Genomic DNA, 15,935 nt, shown 5'->3' with positions numbered 1-15,935 from the left:
CAACACAGAAGGAAATTTTTAGAGACGGTAGGATCAAACTACGGTATGACGCCACAGCTTAAATTTGGTATCAGCTGAAAAACTATAGTAATGCACAATTTCACCAATACTTGTGGCACACCATGGATCCTGGTGTCAAATACAGTCATGGGCAACTGGTGTGCGCCTGACCCCCCATCGCCAATGCCGGGGAGCACCGGACCCTCCCCAGCGCCACCGCTGGGACGATTCTTCCCATTTTTTTTTGTAAAATATAAAATAAAATAAAAGTATTCTGACTGACACCACTGATGGAAAAGAGAAATGATGTGTTTTAATTCCACACACACCTCTCATGTGTCATCCTTTCAAGGTAAGGCGTCTGAATTTTGTTTGCAAGTCTGTGAACCGTAAAGTTCTGACATAATTTACGCGGCCTGTAACTTTCTGTTTGAAGTTGGCTGCGCAATATATTATTTCTTGCTTTTTTTTATTTTTTTATCAGACACCAGATAAGAAAGATTTCAAGGACTGCTCCAGCGCAGCGCAGCCGAATATCAACTGGAAAAACCTGACAAGGTCCACAAAAATACATTTCACATCAACGGTTCCCAGAGATTGTGATCAGGAGCGTGATAGGGCTGTAAATACTATTACCAACATCCACAAGAAAGTGTAAAAGATTAACCACAAACACTATTTTATCCGAAAAGCTTGTGCGGGAAATATATTCAACTAAAAAAATAATAAACCTTGCTTCATTTTCATTGTACAGTGCGGCCCGATTTAGGTGGACAGTCCAGTCATCCCAACATGGGTAGTACATTGCCTTCCATATACAATATAGGTACAACATGGCAGAAATACTACCGCTACATGCACACAGTTAAATCTTCGCTCTTCATGAGGAAGCCTTAGTGATTTATTCTTATGCAGATTATTAGACCACCTGTACGCCAAGTCCTTTAACTAGGAGAAAAAGGCATTCTGTCCCGAAAACAAAATGTGCCGCTGACACCCTATATATAAAATCCCAGACAATGGACTAAGCCTTGAAAAGTGATAAAATAGAGAGTGATAAACCACCAACCAATCAGCTTCTACCTGTCATTTTCCAAACACAGCCTGTAACATGGCAGGTAGGAGCTGATTGGTTGGTGGTTTACCACTCTCCATTTTATCACTTTTCAAGCTTAGTACATCTGGCCCAGTATGCAGTAATATCTGCACCATGGCACTAATTGACTTGCAAAGAACTTAAAGAATAAAATAAAAAAAGGTTGACACAAACATTATGTCGACCTTAACTGAGTCGACTTAGTGACCATATCCCTCTTATACTGCAGAATAAAATCCTGTTAGATACCATTATCTAAGATTTGAACTGATGGTTGGGGGGAGGGGTTTGGTGGGTTCCAGGCAGTTGGAAACCCCCCTCCTGCGTTTGCCTATGATTTAATATATAATATAACAATGCCGGGGGTTACGCATTTATAAACAGTACTCTGTTAACTAAATCTCTATAAAACTTTAAAAGCTATTTGGCTAAACATTTATAATCAGCTACAGACATGACCGTGATAACCGAGGGCAGAGCAATATAGTCCCCGAGTCACTGGCACCCCGGGGTGACACCTGTTAGCGCAATGCGAGGCACGTCGGCAGACACAAGTATCTGCCCATCCTTAAATAGCTTCAGCACGATGATCTATCACAGGCCCGGCCTCAGAAACATACAGAGCGTCCATCGCCCCCTGCCCAGCCCTCTGATCTAAATGTATCCTCACAGACCGGTGACCAGATGATGGAACGGCTCCCACATATGATACAGGAGGAGGACATTAACACCTCGCCAACACCAGCACGTTACGTGACTCCGCATCTCCAGGGGCAGAGACAAATGGCGCGCATGTTGTTACCCAGAAGCCTTTGCGGCTCATTGTGTGCAGGCGAGCCGGACTGCTAGGGACAGGAGATTTAACCCCGCAGAGTCTTGCGGGATCCAGATTATCATCTCTTCAGCATTACAGAGGATTTCTACCTGAGGAGAAATGTAATTTATAGATCGTATGCACCCACTGGCATCCATTATTACCGGCTCGCCTTCTCATTCCAGCTTTATCTGCACATCTCGCTCACATATAGCTGACAATAAAGGGGGTATAGTTCTCCACATTACCAGGGACCACAGCTCAGTATGGACACTCCTGCATTCATCAGCACCAGTGTCAGAATGGGGTCACGTGAAGGGCCCACCAGAGGGGGTGGCCAGTGACGTCCCTGCGGGTCCAGGCCGCACCTGGGTGCCACTATTTTAGGGATGACACCAAAACGCCGGGTGCGGTACTGTAACGTTACATGCACTACGCAGGATGACCAGGCTTGGGGGCATCCGGGAATCTCCAGGAATGGGGGGCATACCCCCCTGAAGAGATGAAAATAAGATACGTCATAGAAACAATTCATGCCACCAGGTAACTGACCCTCTCATAGGACTACTGTATAAGTGGAGTCCATAGTGTGGAATTTGGCCCCCAAAGAATGGGGTGGGGCCCTCAAGCAGTGGGCCCCACTGGGAATTTTCCCCTGTAGAACGGTGGATCAGTCCAACCCTGTTTACTGGGCACAATCAAAGCCAATAAGCAGAACCTTAAGCTTATCCGGTAGTCTGTGGCTTATCTAGCCAGACACATATATACATATTATATATTCGGTGGAGATCATGTTAAAGGAAGTATAAGATCATCAGGATAAAGGGGAAGGAGAGAACGCAACCAGCCAATCAGACTGTTACTGTCATTTTTCAAACAGCTGATTGATAAAGTGGAAAGTGATGAAGCCCAAACTCAATACATCTGCCCCAATGTGAGTTTACAATTAAAAACATACCGCCAACAAGAACAATGCCGTCACCAACAAAGAAACTTTTGAAATACGCAAAAGCCAACACTGGTGGACTTGGAACCACATCATGGGGGTCATCTCCAGGTGCAAATTATTGTAATCCAGCATGTTTAACCCAGACTGCTAAATTTAGGATATTCTCTGTTCTTCGTGTATTTATGCAAATCTTCCCACTGCGCCGTTTTCGGGATAATCATATGCTGAGGAGGAGAATGTCTAAGTACAGATAAACCCAGGTGGGCCAGAGGACAGGACTAAAATGTGCACGGCAGGAATTAACATAGGGACAAAATGCAGTAACCCATAGCAACCAGCCATCAGATTTATACTGCTCCCGGCTCTCTAACTGGTAGGCTCCTAAAACACATCACAGCCTGCGTAATCCCATTCCCAGCTCGCATTGTGTCACATTCAATCTGTATGCGGGTAACTGGCACTATACGCATATTGTAATGCAAACCTAGTGCGCATTCTAGCCCCTTCCCAAACCTGTGCAGTGTCCCTCACTGATGTGCTTCTAGCAGAGTCTGGTCTGTATTTTAGTAGAAGGCTACAGACCAAACTGTGCTAGAAACAGCAGAGTATGACACCCCAGGCAGGAAAGAGGAACTGCACACATTGGGTAAGGTGCAGGGGGCTAGAATGACTACTACAAACACATTTACAGTCCCTCGGCTTAGTTCCAAGAGGTGCATTTATGGCACGTGGGGCAATGTGGAGTGGTTCACTAAGTAAACACCAAGTAAGGGGTGCTGAAGGAAATGAAGGCTTTCTTAGCCAGATAACCAATGTTTGATTGGGAATTTACTATGTACTAACTAGGAACAGGTGCATGTTTTCTTATATCCTCCTATTGGCAGCCTGGCAGAGCTGTCAGTCAGGACTTAGATAGAAGCAGAGATGAAACGATTGTTCTTTTGCCAGCAAATGACTGTGGCTGAGAGGAAAGTATTTGGGGATTGAGGATCAGGGACTTGGACAGACTGTGGTATAGAGGGAGTACAGTCCACAGCAGCCACTACAGGAGGATCACACCCAGAATCTACCTGGTTTTCTGGGGCTAGCCTATCAGATCAAGTGTAACAAGCTGGACAGTTATTGGGATGTGAGTGCAGTCATCCTGGCTGAGTCCAATTAGAGAGACCTGAGCCAGGGGAAGGAATCACGGAAAGAGAGCAGGAGACCGGGCTAAGGTCCCCGGTGTATGGGTTCTAGTAGGGGTAATGTACAGGAGCAAAACAAGCATTTGGCATCAATCAGCGCTCATATAATTGCCCGTTAAGCCTTAACCCTTTTGGTGATCTGAGGTTTTGCTCTGCAATCAGATGTCATTTCCAGCAGACAGATCGTACTGGCCGCAGCCTGGATCACCCAGGGACGCCGCTGGTCTGAGCAGCACAATATCCAGCAGGAGAGAGGCCTCACAACTGACCAATACAGAACATTATAGGTGTCAGAGTGTTGTACATGCAGAGCACAATATTGAGGTACTAGGTGATTCATCGCACCCTACGTAAGGGGCTGCACCCCCTTAATTTGTGAACATTTGTATTGTGAGAAATATGGTTAGAATTGTATGTATTGCAACTTGAGTTGGTCCGCTGGGGGGTGGAATTGCCGGAAGGGGGTCAGGGGGGGCTGCAAATTGCGGGAGGGGGGTGTACGGGGTTCGGCGATTAGCGGGAGGGGGCGCAAATCGTGCGAGGGGGCTCTTGAATCGCGGGAAGAGGCGTCCGCAAATTGCGGGAGGGAGGTTGTCGGGGTCAGTGAATTGTGGGAGGGGGGGGGGGGGGGGGTTGTGGAGGTCCGTAATGGCGGGAGGGGCACGGGGGGGGGGGGTGCCGTGAATCTAGGGAGGGGGGCACAGGGGGGGTAGCATGGGGGTCCGTGATTTGTGGGAGGGGGCATGAATCGCGGGAGGGGGGGGGGTCGTGGGGGGCTGCGAATCTCGGGAGGGGGGGGGTGTCGCGGGGGGGGGGGGGGTGATGGCAGAGGGGGGGTGCGGGAGTAATGGTAGATGGTGGCTGTGGAGTAATGGTGGATGGTGGGCGTGTACTGTAGCCCTGGCTGGGCGGGGGGGAGGTGATGTCAAGGGGATGGAACGTTATACACATGAAAATGTTCTACACATAGAACACTGGTCTTTTCCCTAGGGGGGGCTGGGTTTGTGTATCCCGGGGGCGGGAACGTTACCTACACAGGGGATGAGTGACAGATCTGGCTAAATATATAAGAGATGGTAGAGGAGAGGGGCCACAGTCAGTGTACCAACAGTCAAACACCGACCATCAAAAGACCAACAACCATTGGCAAAGTGTCAAAATACCAACACGTTCAAAATGCCAACATTATGCGGACATGGTCAAAATGTAGCATTTAAATTGTCGACATGTCAAAAAACATGAGTTTTTCATGATTTTTTTTCGGTGAAGCAGACGTGTTCTTAATTCACTATTTAAATGGGCATAGAGTTAGATTATATTAGTGTGCAGAGAACAGGGAGGCACCGTGCCAGAAACATGCCACGCGCCGAAGGGATTCAGCACACTTTATGGTGTCTACCCATGTCGACAAAAAAAACCCCAAATAAAACACGTTGACTTCTTGACATTAATCATGCCATCATTTTGAACATGTCGGTATGTTGAATGTTGGGATATCATACAGATGTTACTATGACAGTGGCATGGGGGCCCATGTGGTCCCCAAAAATAGGATTATATGTGGCTATTCAAAGTAATTACCTCTTCTGCCCTAATGGTGGGATGTATTAATATACATCGCCGCCCTTCGCATGCCAGCCGCCGCATATGTACTAACATATGCGGCTAGCATCGGGTTGCGGTGACGGAGACCCCCGCGATACCTTTGATGTGGTTTGCCGGGGTCTCCGTCACCTCCCGGCTGCTGCCAGCGTCCCCCTGCGTCTCCTCCTCCCCCCTGAAGCCTGATGTCCTGCCGGCTGTGACACCTGCCGGGGGAGGAGGAGATCAGGAGGACGGGAGGGGGGGGGGGCGCGCGGGCCCTGCTAAGCGAAAACGGGGCGGACGGGTGATGGTACATAGGAAAATGCGGTAAAACCCCCGTTTTCCCTTTAGTACATCCCGCCCTTTGTGAGAACAGCGCATTCTGCCACCTTGGGAGGAGACTGGCCTCCACAGCGCATTCCTCCACCCCGGGAGGGGGAGGAGGGCCTCCACAGCGCATTCCGCCACCCCGGGAGGGGGAGGAGGGCCTCCACAGCGCATTCCGCCACCCCGGGAGGGGGAGGAAGGAGAGTTCAACTATCTTCCTACTGGATGAACATGGTATATGTATGAGACTGGCCTCCTTGTAGGACCACGGATCACTTCCGAAGTATGTGAAAGAAGAACGTGTAACCTGCATCCTTCCTTCTACTACCTGCAGTGCTCCCACTACACTGTGATGTTTACACTGAATCCAGTCATTAATAGAACCTGCACCAGCCACATGGGTCCCCTCATATAAGAGGTAATCGGGGTGGGGGGGGGGGCTGAGGGATAGCAACAGATGCAGGCTGTTCATTAACAAAAACACTAATGATGTTGCTGTGAAATGCAAGTTTTAAAAGGTTTCTGCCATGTTGGTAATATAATAATATGTATAATTTATTTTTTTAAGGAAGAAAGGATCTGAAATACGGCAGCCTCTGACGGAGCCTTTACACGGACATGGCGGAATTACCAATCACCCCTAGTAAAGAATGAAGCATTAACCCTTTGAGTGTCAAGTGAATTTGTCAAAATAGGTGTGAACGTTGCAGAGCGCACATTTTTATTCATCATAATGACCCGTAATGTCACAATATATAGGAAATAAAATCCCAACGTCTCTCACATTTGTTATATTACATTCAAATAAAAACTGTTGTGTTAAAATACTGTACATCTGTATGACCCTTGCTGGGCTATGACAAGCCCCCTTATGCACAGTATACAAAACAGTGTTCTCCCGTATGTACCATGCTGGGAACATCTCAGGCGACTGACCGCATGCAGCCTAATTAGTCGCTCATTATTTCAACTCCAGTTGGGCTTCCACCTTACATTCTAGAAAGATCTGGAAAACATGTCCTGCACCCAGGACCCATACAGTGAAGTTAAAGCATTATTGTGCTAGCCGGTCTCCATCGGACCGACTCCTACAGAGAGGGGAAGCCCGGGCTTCCATCCCCGGCACCAAACATCTATTGATGTAAGTATAAAAAAACTGACCGTCAGCAAGCATATTTACTGACATTCTGTATGTATACCTGTAGGGACACAAACGTCCTTTCATTACAGACATATTCCTATGGGATGGTGATGGTTAACAGGTTTCCCAGGAAGAGGGGTATCTGCTGGTCAGTGAGGGTGGCACTGACCAGCAAGCTAGAACAATGCACACAGTAAGCACTGAGGAGGTGAATGAAAGCACCCGGCAGCTGTAGGCGCGTGGAATGCAGGCGGAGGGGTGGCGGGCACTGGCCTGGCATTCTGGGATCCTACAAACATACACTGAGAATATATACGCAGAGCTTAGGTTGGGGTGGGTGAGTCCGTCCCCAGACACACTTACACAGGCCAGGAATGTGAATACATAACATTGTATAACAGTGCGAGCTACCCAGTGTATATATGTAGCGACTGATCTGAGTATATACAGTATATATCCCCCCACACGTTACTGGCAGCGTTTCAGAAGACGTGAAATGATTGGGCTATTTTCAGCTGTGGCCGTTGCTATATACATCCATCCATCATGGATAACCCCGGGAAGGTGCATATAAGTTTAGAGGGCTTTAAGAAGGCCAACGTGGAGAGTGATAAACGAACAGCCAGTCAGCTCCTAACTGCCATTTTCTAAACCCGGTCTGTAACATGACCGTTAGCAGCTGATTGGCTTTTTTGAAGCTCAATGCATCTGGCCCTGAATATTTAAGCATTCTGATTAACACACATTAAGGTATTCATATACGGTACGTTACTGCGCCCCGACCTGCGTTCCTACGTTACCGCTCCATGATCTACGTTCCTACGTTACCGCGCCTCGACTTGCGTTCCTACGTTACCGCTCCATGATCTACGTTCCTACGTTACCGCGCCTCGACTGCGTTCCTACGTTACCGCTCCCTGAACTACGTTTCTACGTTACCGCACCCCCGACCTACGTTCCTACGTTAATCGCTTCTCTGATCTACGTTCCTACATTATCGCTCCCTGATCTACGTTCCTACATTATCGCTCCCTGATCTACGTTCCTACATTATCGCTCCATGATCTACGTTCCAGCACCCAACCTACGTTCCTACGTTATCGCTCCCTAATCTACGTTCCTACGTTACCGCACTCAACCTACATTCCTACGTTACCGCTCCCTGATCTACGTTTCTACATTATCGCTCCATGATCTACGTTCCTACATTATCGCTCCCTAATCTACGTTCCTACGTTACCGCTCCCTATCTACGTTCCTACGTTATCGCTCCCTAATCTACGTTCCTGCTCCCTGATCTACGTTCCTACGTTATCGCTCCCTAATCTACGTTCCTACGTTATCGCTCCCTAATCTACGTTCCTACGTTATTGCTCCCTGATCTACGTTCCTACGTTACCGCTCCCTGATCTACGTTCCTACATTATCGCTCCCTGATCTACGTTCCTACGTTATCGCTCCCTGATCTACGTTATCGCTCCCTGATCTACGTTCCTACGGTATCGCTCCCTGATCTACGTTCCTACGTTATCGCTCCCTGATCTACGTTCCTACGGTATCGCTCCCTGATCTACGTTCCTACGGTATCGCTCCCTGATCTACGTTCCTACGGTATCGCTCCCTGATCTACGTTCCTACGGTATCGCTCCCTGATCTACGTTCCTACGTTATCGCTCCCTGATCTACGTTCCTACGTTATCGCTCCCTGATCTACGTTCCTACGGTATCGCTCCCTGATCTACGTTCCTACGGTATCGCTCCCTGATCTACGTTCCTACGGTATCGCTCCCTGATCTACGTTCCTACGTTATCGCTCCCTGATCTACGTTCCTACGTTATCGCTCCCTGATCTACGTTCCTACGTTATCGCTCCCTGATCTACGTTCCTACGTTATCGCTCCCTGATCTACGTTCTACGTTATCGCTCCCTGATCTACGTTCCTACGTTATCGCACTCAACCTACGTTCCTACGTTATCGCACTCAACCTACGTTACCGCACTCAACCTACGTTCCTACGTCACCGCGCCCTGACCAACGGTCCCAGTGCCCTGAGCTACGTACCTACGGTCCCAGTGCCCTGACCTACGTTACTAGGTTCCAGAACCTGTCAAAATGATGGAACATCATAACAGTAATGTTAGCACAGAACAGAGTAACACTTTAATGATCTGACACCATCTAGTGGCCACCGGAGTACACAACACTTTAATTCTCCCCTTAGAGCTGAGCATGTTATACAGTATTATGTACAGTACCAACAACTCTATATTCTCTACAATCTACAGATCTTTCTTTATTGTAACTTAGAGGGGGTACATCATTATGTCGACCACTGACTGTTGAAATGGCTAAGGTCGACATGGTTGGAAGGTTGACAAGCATTCAGTCGACAATGGGAAGGTTAAAGGTCAAAGGGTCAACAGGAGTTTTTCACATTTCTTTTTTTAGCTGACACGTGCCTACAGTATATCATGCCTTACCATCCACTAGGGTGCAGAGGGAGAATAAAATAGCGTGCTGAGCACAAGATGGCACCGTGCCAAAAGCATGGCGAGCGCAGCGAGTACACTGAGCCGCTGTCCATGCCGACTAGGTTGACATTCAGGGCAAAAAAAAAAGAACACATGAAAAATTGAGGTCGACCTTTTAACCTAAGCTATGTTGATTTTCAGTGGTCAACCCAATGACGAGAGAGAGAGAGAGAGAGAGAGAGAGAGAGAGAGAGAGAGAGAGAGAGAGAGAGAGAGAGAGAGAGAGAGAGAGAGAGAGAGAGAGAGAGAGAGAGAGAGAGAGAGAGAGAGAGAGAGAGAGAGAGAGAGAGAGAGAGAGAGAGAATGAATTATTCCTGCATCGCCAGGATGACAAGTCCGCTAAGTACTGTATGACCGGAAACCATTTCTGTCCTACTTTACACCGTCTGATGAGATGCCGACATTACTATACACTGCAGGGTTTTCCCAAGTAACGGACTAACAGAATTCATTTTTGCCTTCATTAAGGTCTGACTCCAAACATACAAAATACACAGTATGGATAACGGCGCTCCATCAGCTCACACAATACACAGTATGGATAACGGCGCTCCATCAGCTCACACAATACACAGTATGGATAACGGCGCTCCATCAGCTCACACAATACACAGTATGGATAACGGCGCTCCATCAGCTCACACAATACACAGTATGGATAACGGTGCTCCATCAGCTCACACAATACACAGTATGGATAACGGCGGTCCCATCAGCTCACACAATACACACAGTATGGATAACGGCGCTCCATCAGCTCACACAATATACAGTATGGATAACGCTGCTCCATCAGCTCACACAATACACAATATGGATAACGGCGCTCCATCAGCTCACACAATACACAGTATGGATAACGGCGCTCCATCAGCTCACACAATACACAGTATGGATAACGGCGCTCCATCAGCTCACACAATACACAGTATGGATAACGGTGCTCCATCAGCTCACACAATACACAGTATGGATAACGGTGGTCCCATCAGCTCACACAATACACACAGTATGGATAACGGCGCTCCATCAGCTCACACAATATACAGTATGGATAACACTGCTCCATCAGCTCACACAATACACAATATGGATAATGGCGCTCCATCAGCTCACACAATACACAGTATGGATAACGGCGCACCATCAGCACACACAATACACAGTATGGATAACGGCGCTCCATCAGCTCACACAATACACAGTATGGATAACGGCGCTCCATCAGCTCACACAATACACAGTATGGATAACGGTGGTCCCATCAGCTCACACAATACACACAGTATGGATAACGGTGGTCCCATCAGCTCACACAATATACAGTATGGATAACGGCGCTCCATCAGCTCACACAATACACAGTTTGGATAACGGTGCTCCATCAGCTCACACATTATACAGTATGGATAACGGCGCTCCATCAGCTCACACAATACACAGTATGGATAACGGTGCTCCATCAGCTCACACAATACACAGTATGGATAACGGCGGTCCATCAGCACACACAATACACAGTATGGATAACGGCGCTCCATCAGCTCACACAATACACAGTATGGATAACGGCGCTCCATCAGCTCACACAATACACAGTATGGATAACGGTGGTCCCATCAGCTCACACAATACACACAGTATGGATAACGGTGGTCCCATCAGCTCACACAATACACAGTATGGATAACGGCGCTCCATCAGCTCACACAATACACAGTTTGGATAACGGTGCTCCATCAGCTCACACAATACACAGTATGGATAACGGTGCTCCATCAGCTCACACAATACACAGTATGGATAACGGCGCTCCATCAGCTCACACAATACACAGTATGGATAACGGTGCTCCATCAGCTCACACATTATACAGTATGGATAACGGCGCTCCATCAGCTCACACAATACACAGTATGGATAACGGCGCTCCATCAGCTCACACAATACACAGTATGGATAACGGCGCTCCATCAGCTCACACATTATACAGTATGGATAACGGTGCTCCATCAGCTCACACAATACACAGTATGGATAACGGTGCTCCATCAGCTCACACAATACACAACACTAATAACGGTGGTCCCATTAGCTCACACAATACACAATATGGATAACGGCGCTCCATCAGCTCACACAATATACAGTATTGATAACGGTGCTCCATCAGCTCACACAATATACAGTATTGATAACTGTGCTCCATCAGCTCACACAATACACAGTATGGATAACAGTGGTCCATCAGCTCACACAATACACAGTATGGATAATGGCGCTCCATCAGCTCACACAATACACAGTATGGACAACGGCGCTCCATCAGCTCACACAATACACAACACTGATAACGGCGCTCCATCAGCTCACACAATACACAACACTGATAACGGCGCTCCATCAGCTCACACAATACACAACACTGATAATGGCGCTCCATCAGCTCACACAATACACAGTATGGATAACGGTGGTCCCATCAGCTCACACAATACACAATATGGATAACGGTGCTCCATCAGCTCACACAATACACAATATGGATAACGGTGGTCCCATCAGCTCACACAATACACAAAGTATGGATAACGGTGGTCCCATCAGCTCACACAATATACAGTATGGATAACGGCGCTCCATCAGCTCACACAATATACAGTATGGATAACGCTGCTCCATCAGCTCACACAATACACAATATGGATAACGGCGCTCCATCAGCTCACACAATACACAGTATGGATAACGGCACTCCATCAGCTCACATAATACACAGTATGGATAACGACGCTCCATCAGCTCACACAATACACAGTATGGATAACGGCGCTCCATCAGCTCACACATTATACAGTATGGATAACGGCGCTCCATCAGCTCACACAATATACAGTATGGATAACGGCGCTCCATCAGCTCACACAATACACAGTATGGATAAAGGCGCTCCATCAGCTCACACAATATACAGTATGGATAACGGCACTTCATCAGCTCACACAATACACAGTATGGATAACGGCGCTCCATCAGCTCACACAATACACAGTATGGATAAAGGCGCTCCATCAGCTCACACAATGGGGTTTATTCTAGTTCATTCTTTCTGACAAAATCCTTCTTAGATGGACAAAACCATGTGCACTGCAGAGGGGCAGATGTAACATGTGCAGAGAGAATTAGATTTGGGTGAGTTATTTTGTTTCTGTGCAGGGAAAATACTGACTGCTTTATTTTACACTGCAATATAGATCTCACTTTGAAGTAAAACCCCACCCAAATCTAATTCTCTCTGCACAAGTAACATCTGCCCCACCCGCAGTGCACATGGTTTTGTCCATCTAAGAAGGATTTTGTCAGAAAGAATGAACTAGAATAACCCCCAATATACAGTATGGATAACGGCGCTTCATCAGCTCACACAATACACAGTATGGATAACGGCGCTCCATCAGCTCACACAATACACAGTATGGATAACGGCGCTCCATCAGCTCACACAATACACAATATGGATAACGGCGCTCCATCAGCTCACACAATACACAGTATGGATAACGGCGCTCCATCAGCTCACACAATACACAATATGGATAACGGCGCTCCATCAGCTCACACAATACACAGTATGGATAACGGCGCTCCATCAGCTCACACAATACACAATATGGATAACGGCGCTCCATCAGCTCACACAATACACAGTATGGATAACGGCGCTCCATCAGCTCACACAATACACAATATGGATAACGGCGCTCCATCAGCTCACACAATACACAGTATGGGTAACGGTGCTCCATCAGCTCACACAATACACAGTATGGATAACGGTGCTCCATCAGCTCACACAATACACAGTATGGATAACGGCGCTCCATCAGCTCACACAATACACAGTATGGATAACGGCGCTCCATCAGCTCACACAATACACAGTATGGATAACGGCGCTCCATCAGCTCACACAATACACAGTATGGATAACGGCGCTCCATCAGCTCACACAATACACAGTATGGATAACGGCGCTCCATCAGCTCACACAATACAACCAAATACAGCAGTACAGGACATGGGACTATGAAGCCACCCATACTGGATTTTTTAAAATAAAAAGCACATATATTAAGAATTTACATGACAAATTGTATAATGAAGGACGTGGGACTGTGCAACTGCCCATATACCCGGAATAGAAAATTGGAGAGGCAAATATAAAAAATGATACCATGTATGCTATACGTATTCTATACAAACACCATATACAACAGAAGTGCTACGTGTACCTCACTATATACCCCACCTACAGCAGCAGGACAGACCCTTGTATATAACATACAGGGAAGTTATCTCCTTCATTGCAGCAATGACAATAACTTGTATCCAGGGTACACAGGGATATTATATACACACCATGTACTAACTGCTATGTATCATCATCGGAGAATTACCTGCCCCACAATGCACTAACACAGCCATATACTAATACCTGCTATGTCTCCTCATCATTGGAGAATTGTAATGGCAGTGTGGTACATACAGTATACAGCACAATGCACTAACACAGCCATATACTAATACCTGCTATGTCTCCTCATCATTGGAGAATTGTAATGGCAGTGTGGTACCTATACAGCACAATGCACTAATACAGCCATATACTGGGCTTATAATACTGGCTATGTAATAATATAATACTATATAATACACAAAATACTATGGATGCTCAATATATTAAATATATATCTATATATACCTATTACACATACATACATACATACACCTTGTTACAATATCACAATTCTTAAGCAACTACACCCCACATGATCTGCAGAACATTGCTCTGCACGGATTCTACAGCGCATCTCATACATGGTCACTGGGGGGTATTTGGACTCCCCCAGTTCCAGTGCATGGTCTATGGAATCTCCGTTCCCGCAGCAGCAATAGGACAGCAGCTGGTATAGGGTAACATCCCTGCCCCTGCCCCACCAGCACTCACCGAAGTCCGAGTGTAGTTCCCTCCTGAGCCCGCAGAGCATGTCTGCCGGAGCGCTGCACGGACAGACGGAAGTGCTCTGCAGCCGCCGGCTCTGCCCATGTAGCGCAGCCGCACTGATTGGAGGCAGAAACTTTTCCAGGCGAAGTATAGAGAGAGAGGGGACGGGAGGAGCGGCACAGGGGCGGGGAGGACATGGTACAGAGGGGGCACAGGCGGGGCAGAGGAGGAGACAGAGAGAGGGGGCACAGCCTGGAGAGAGGGGCACAGGTAGGGCAGAGGAGGAGGTAGTGAGAGAGGGGCACAGGATGAGGTAGTGAGAGGGGGGCACAGGAAGGGCGGAGGAGGTAGTGAGAGGGGCACAGGTAGGGCAGAGGAGGAGGTAGTGAGAGGGGGGCACAGCGAGGATAGAGACTAGTGACTCTGCATATTTGGGGGGCTAGTGTGTGCAGATAGCACAGTGCTGGTTACTACAAGGGTGCAGATGGCGCAGCACTGGTTCAAATATTACAGTGTCCGTTACAATGACGCAGAAAAGGGCAGCACCATATACAATGGTGCAGATGTTGCCAGTGGTGCAGTACTGTTAACAATATTGCATAGGAAATGGTAGAATGGTTACACTGGTGACTGTACAGCAGTGGTGGCCAAACCTGTCCTCAAGATCTACCAACAGGTCATGTGTCTCAGGAAACCTGTGGATCTATAGTAGAAATGATGCAGCAGGATTGAAAATTTGACAGTTAGTAATGACTACACCTGTGCACCAGCTAGGTGATCTGGTAATGTGACAGTAATGAATACACCTGTGCACCAGCTAGGTGGTCTGGGAAATGTGACAGTTAGTAATGACTACACCTGTGTCCTAGCTAGGTGGTCTGGGGAATGTAACAGTCAGTAATGACTACACCTGTGTCCTAGCTAGGTGGTCTGGGGAATGTAACAGTCAGTAATGACTACACCTGTGCACCAGCTAGGGGGTCTGGGGAATGTGACAGTAATGACTGCACCTGTGCACCAGCTAGGGGATCTGGGAAATGTGACAGTTAGTAATGACTACACCTGTGAACCAGCTAGGTGGTCTGGTAATGTGACAGTAATGAATACACCTGTGCCCCAGCTAGGTGGTCTGGTAATGTGACAGTAATGAATACACCTGTGCACCAGCTAGGTGGTCTGGTAATGTGACAGTAATGAATACACCTGTGTACCAGCTAGGTGGTCTGGGAAACGCAGACCGTTGGTAGATCTTGAGGACCGGTTTGGCCACCCCTGCTGTAGATTGTGCAGTGCCAATTA

General features: G+C 47.4%; 1 protein-coding gene across 10 annotated transcripts in view; it reads right to left on the bottom strand.

The window, feature by feature from the left end:
- The window catches only part of GRIP2 (glutamate receptor interacting protein 2), a 279,830-nt gene that overhangs the window by 35,450 nt on the left and 228,445 nt on the right, over positions 1-15,935 (bottom strand). The window contains exon 1 of one of the 10 annotated variants that reach the window (XM_083155699.1): positions 14,640-14,749. The exons of the other annotated variants lie outside the window; for them this stretch is intronic. Within the exon in view, the coding sequence (XP_083011825.1) occupies positions 14,640-14,679 (40 nt within the window). The 5' untranslated portion in view covers positions 14,680-14,749. Of the gene's footprint in view, positions 1-14,639; positions 14,750-15,935 lie in introns of those variants that run through there. 10 annotated transcript variants of the gene reach the window in all.

This window comes from Crinia signifera, chromosome 8 (genome assembly GCF_055691185.1).
Source record: "Crinia signifera chromosome 8, ASM5569118v1, whole genome shotgun sequence".
Taxonomy (NCBI): domain Eukaryota; kingdom Metazoa; phylum Chordata; class Amphibia; order Anura; family Myobatrachidae; genus Crinia; species Crinia signifera.
The sequence above is the reverse complement of the archived record's forward strand: the minus strand, read 5'-3'. Positions and strand labels throughout refer to the sequence as shown.